This window comes from Leptopilina boulardi, unplaced genomic scaffold (genome assembly GCF_019393585.1).
Source record: "Leptopilina boulardi isolate dan_hultmark-lab unplaced genomic scaffold, ZJU_Lbou_2.1 LbouV2_162, whole genome shotgun sequence".
Lineage (NCBI taxonomy): Eukaryota > Metazoa > Arthropoda > Insecta > Hymenoptera > Figitidae > Leptopilina > Leptopilina boulardi.
The window spans coordinates 1,133,651-1,137,641 of NW_026137710.1; the positions used below are offsets into that span (position 1 = coordinate 1,133,651).

At 23.5% G+C, this 3,991-nt stretch overlaps 1 protein-coding gene across 1 annotated transcript; it reads left to right on the forward strand.

Moving 5' to 3' along the window:
• Positions 1 to 571: 571 nt before the first annotated feature.
• LOC127276966 (uncharacterized) lies at positions 572 to 845 on the forward strand (the record flags this gene model as incomplete). Its single annotated transcript, XM_051297725.1, has 1 exon — positions 572 to 845. A coding segment is annotated over one exon (237 nt), but the record flags the coding sequence as incomplete, so codon positions are not given.
• Positions 846 to 3,991: the final 3,146 nt, after the last annotated feature.

The following is a 3,991-nucleotide window of genomic DNA, read 5'->3' on the forward strand; positions in this document are numbered from 1 at the left end:
TTTTGAGAAAAAAAATAGTAAACTACAGATCGCTTTGCAAAATTTAAAAATATCGTTCTCTGTAAATTTTGAAACTTTAGTACATTATTAACACAAGTAAATACAGTAAAAGTCTGATTTTATGGTTATTATTTTTATTATTTTTTTTTATTGGGTAAAAAATTTTATTGTTGAAAATAAATATTTTGACACGTTGTTTAAATATTTTTTTATTTACAACATTTTATGAGACATAGTCATTTAATTACAATTAATTAATTAATTATTATTTATTAACATTAACTTTAAAAAGTAAATCCAGATAATTCTACAGAAAATGTTGTCTATTGTCATAAAATAGTTATTCTAAATATTTAACAGTTAAACTTCTGTATTAATGTTAATTGATTTTGTTATATTACATTAATATTATTCTAAATTATTTTTATAAATTTAATCAATGAATTTTTTATTTATTCACAGTGGAGGCGAAGAAATTACGATTTGACATACAGCCACATGCGTTCGAGAGTTGTTAAACGAAATGTTCGACAACAGATGGATTAAAAAATTCAGCCCTTCCATCCCATGATCTCCACGTACTCCAGATTGTACACCTCTGGACTTCATCTTTTGGGCTTACCTAAAAGGTAAGTTGTACGGATTTGAGAGGATCCCCAATATTGATGAGCTGCGAAGACGGATTCTTCAGTATGCCGCCGAGATTCCACCGGAAGTTCTTAGAACAGTAATCAATGACGAAGTTGAAAAACGCCTTCGAGCCTGTGTTGTAGCACGGGGCGATTTATTTGAGTATTTGCTTAAATAAATTATCACGGAGAATACCAATTATATCCTCACACAACTACCCGTAAAAACAGTCGAACCTTTTTAGGGCCAAGAAATTATTCATCCAAGGAATAAATTGTTGTTAAGAAAGAACAAAAGAATAAATGGAAACAATATTTAAGAAATAAAAAAATTAAAGAAATAATTAATTATAAAAGTTTACGAAATGAATAACGAAAAAAAATGTTTAATTTAACAAATAATAATAAGAAAAATCAAACACTGAACATTGATACGATGTATTATCAGATAACAACAGAGCACAATTAAGAACTGCACATTCAGAAAAAACAAAAGACAACAACATATTATGATAATGCATTGACGTTAAAAAATAGAGTGCTCAAACTAAACCTAAATCTGAAGATTACTAATTGTAAAAGACACTATTTAACTATGAAATATACAAAGTGTGGTAAAAGTAAATAAATTAAACTCAAATTGAAAATTTATAATGTAATTTTAACGAAATTAAATGAAAAAATGAACATTTCTGATTTAAAGACCAAAATCGATCTCTAAACATTAACAATATCAATTATCAGAGTCAGTTGTAGACTCTAATAAATAAATCACAGTTAACACAAACAAGTTGTGACGAAATAAAGAAATTTAAATTTATTTTATTACATAAAACATGAAAAATTCAGGTCTAATCGAAACTTGAAATAAGACAGATCTTAATAAATCCGAAAACCTGGAGCTAATTAATTATTAGATTCACTAACTGACTCTAGTAAATTTATAAAATTGTAGAAGTATAATAATTTAACTTAAATTAAGAATTAATAATGCAAATTCAACTAATTTTGATGGAAAATTAAAAATTTTAGATTTAAAGACAAAAATCAAACTCTGAGCATTAACGCAAATCGAGATGAATAATTAAAAATTATAAAATCAAAGCAAAAAAGAAAAATAAATTTGTTAGAATATTTGGAAATTTCAAAGGGCAAGAGTCAAAAGGGATATCGACACCTAATTTCTAAATTAACCCTATCATGTTATGTTAATAGATTTTTGTATTCTTTTTTAGTTTTCTCTTTTTTTTCTTTTTTCAATTTCCGTTTAGCTGCCGATGTAATGCTGGGTATTGACTTGGATTTTTGTATGGGAACAATATTTCTCTACGGAATCATTTTTGCCGATTTAGATACTGACGAGGATGAAAATATTGTATTATTTTTTTATGTTACTGCAATTTCCATTTTCTTTGTCCCCTACATATTTTCTTGAATTCCTGTAGAAAACAGAAAAAGTTTTTATTAATTGTTACGAATTATTTTGTAATTTATAAATTGATATTTTTTTGTTTAGTTTTTAAAAATAAATATATATAAATAAATAAATATAAATATATATAATATAAATATATTATTAATAAATAATATATATAAATATGTTTTTTTGTTATTAATTGGAAAAGCTGTAGGCTGTAAAGTTTTTTGAGACTGGATGATTGTTCAGCTGCAATTGTTTATCATATTTTCCTTGAAAACTGTCCAAAATTGTCTGTATTGGAAACTTAATTCTTCATTATCCTTTGATACTTTTTCTAACAACTTTAAAGAGATATCCATATTCGGTTCTTCCATTCATTTATTAAATTTTACTTTTAGTTGTTGAAAAACCTAAAATAATTTGTATGATTATTATAATTGCTTTGTTAATGTTATTAATATTACAATTTTTATTATGTTTACATTTAAGTAAATAATAAAGTTTAACAGTTTAAGAAAATTATGATTGTATTTCTACATTAATATAAAAATTGGTAAAACAAATTATAATTTATAATACTTTATCATTGACACATTTTTTAGTAACAATTTTAATTTAGAAGATAATAAAGTTTAATTTAATAAGAAATGTCTTTTTAAAAACAAACTCAAAACAAATTTTCTTTTTATCAACTATTGTAAAATTTTTAGAAGGACACTCATTGGGATATTATTTTTTAAATATTTTAAATGTAATAGAATAATTTATTTACTTTAATTGTTCACATTAATATTTTTATAATTCTTACCTTTATGGGGTTGCTGATTTATTTTTGATCTTGAAATTCATTTCTAAACTGCTTTCATCTTTCATCGAATTAATGAGAACAACAATAATTGTTTTCTTAAGAACAACTTAATTATACTGTACGTACAGTTGTTTATTTAATTATTTAGCTTCTTATCTTATTTCATTTGATTTTACACTACCGGTCAATTCTTTTTAACTAAACAAAATCAAAACAAACTTTCTAACCTCACTTTAGGTTAATTTATTTTTTAGTAATCTTTTACTTACTGTCATAAATAATAAATCTTTCAATCAATTAAATCCAACTTTTCTTAACATTTTCAAACAATTTTTATCTTTATTTTACACAAATAAACATTTATTTTCCACTTTCACTTGTTAAATACTATTATTAAATTTCATTAACAACTCAATCTTTCTAGTCCTACGACTTTGTTATCAATGTAACCGAGAAGGCAGACAACGCATGCGTCGACGACATCTTTTTGCGCCAATTTTAAAAAAGACTACTGCGCAATATCTTTTTTCACTTTTCTATGCAAGTCGGGTTGCATTTATTACGTTATATTATATTTATATTATCTATTTACAAGAATTACTCATCATTATTTTTATTAATAACAAATTGAAGTCAAAACTACTTTTGTTTTAAACTGTGTTAACGAAAGTAATGTGTAGTAGACTTTTGTTTCAATCTGTGGAAATGAAAATAATATGTAGTAGACTTTTGTTTTACTCTGTGTGAACAAAAGTAATGTGGAGTAGACTTTTGTTTCAATAAAAAATAAAAAATTAAATACCAGTCGAATTTTATTGTTTTCAAATATCAAAACAAAAGTAAAATTCGACTTTTGTAAACGTCCCTGCTTACATTAAAACGAATATATATATATATATATATATATATATATATATTAAATAATTAAAAAATATATATATTAAATAATTAAATATATATATTAAATACATATATATATATATATAACTTTTACATCTTACTTAAAATTAATAGAAATTTATTATTTTTTAATTTTTCTAACAATTTTTTTTACTTCTTTAATGGTTATTATCTTCTCCCACTCTTTTTTTGTTTTTGACAAAAAAATTCAACCTTTTAAGTAGGATTCTTAGG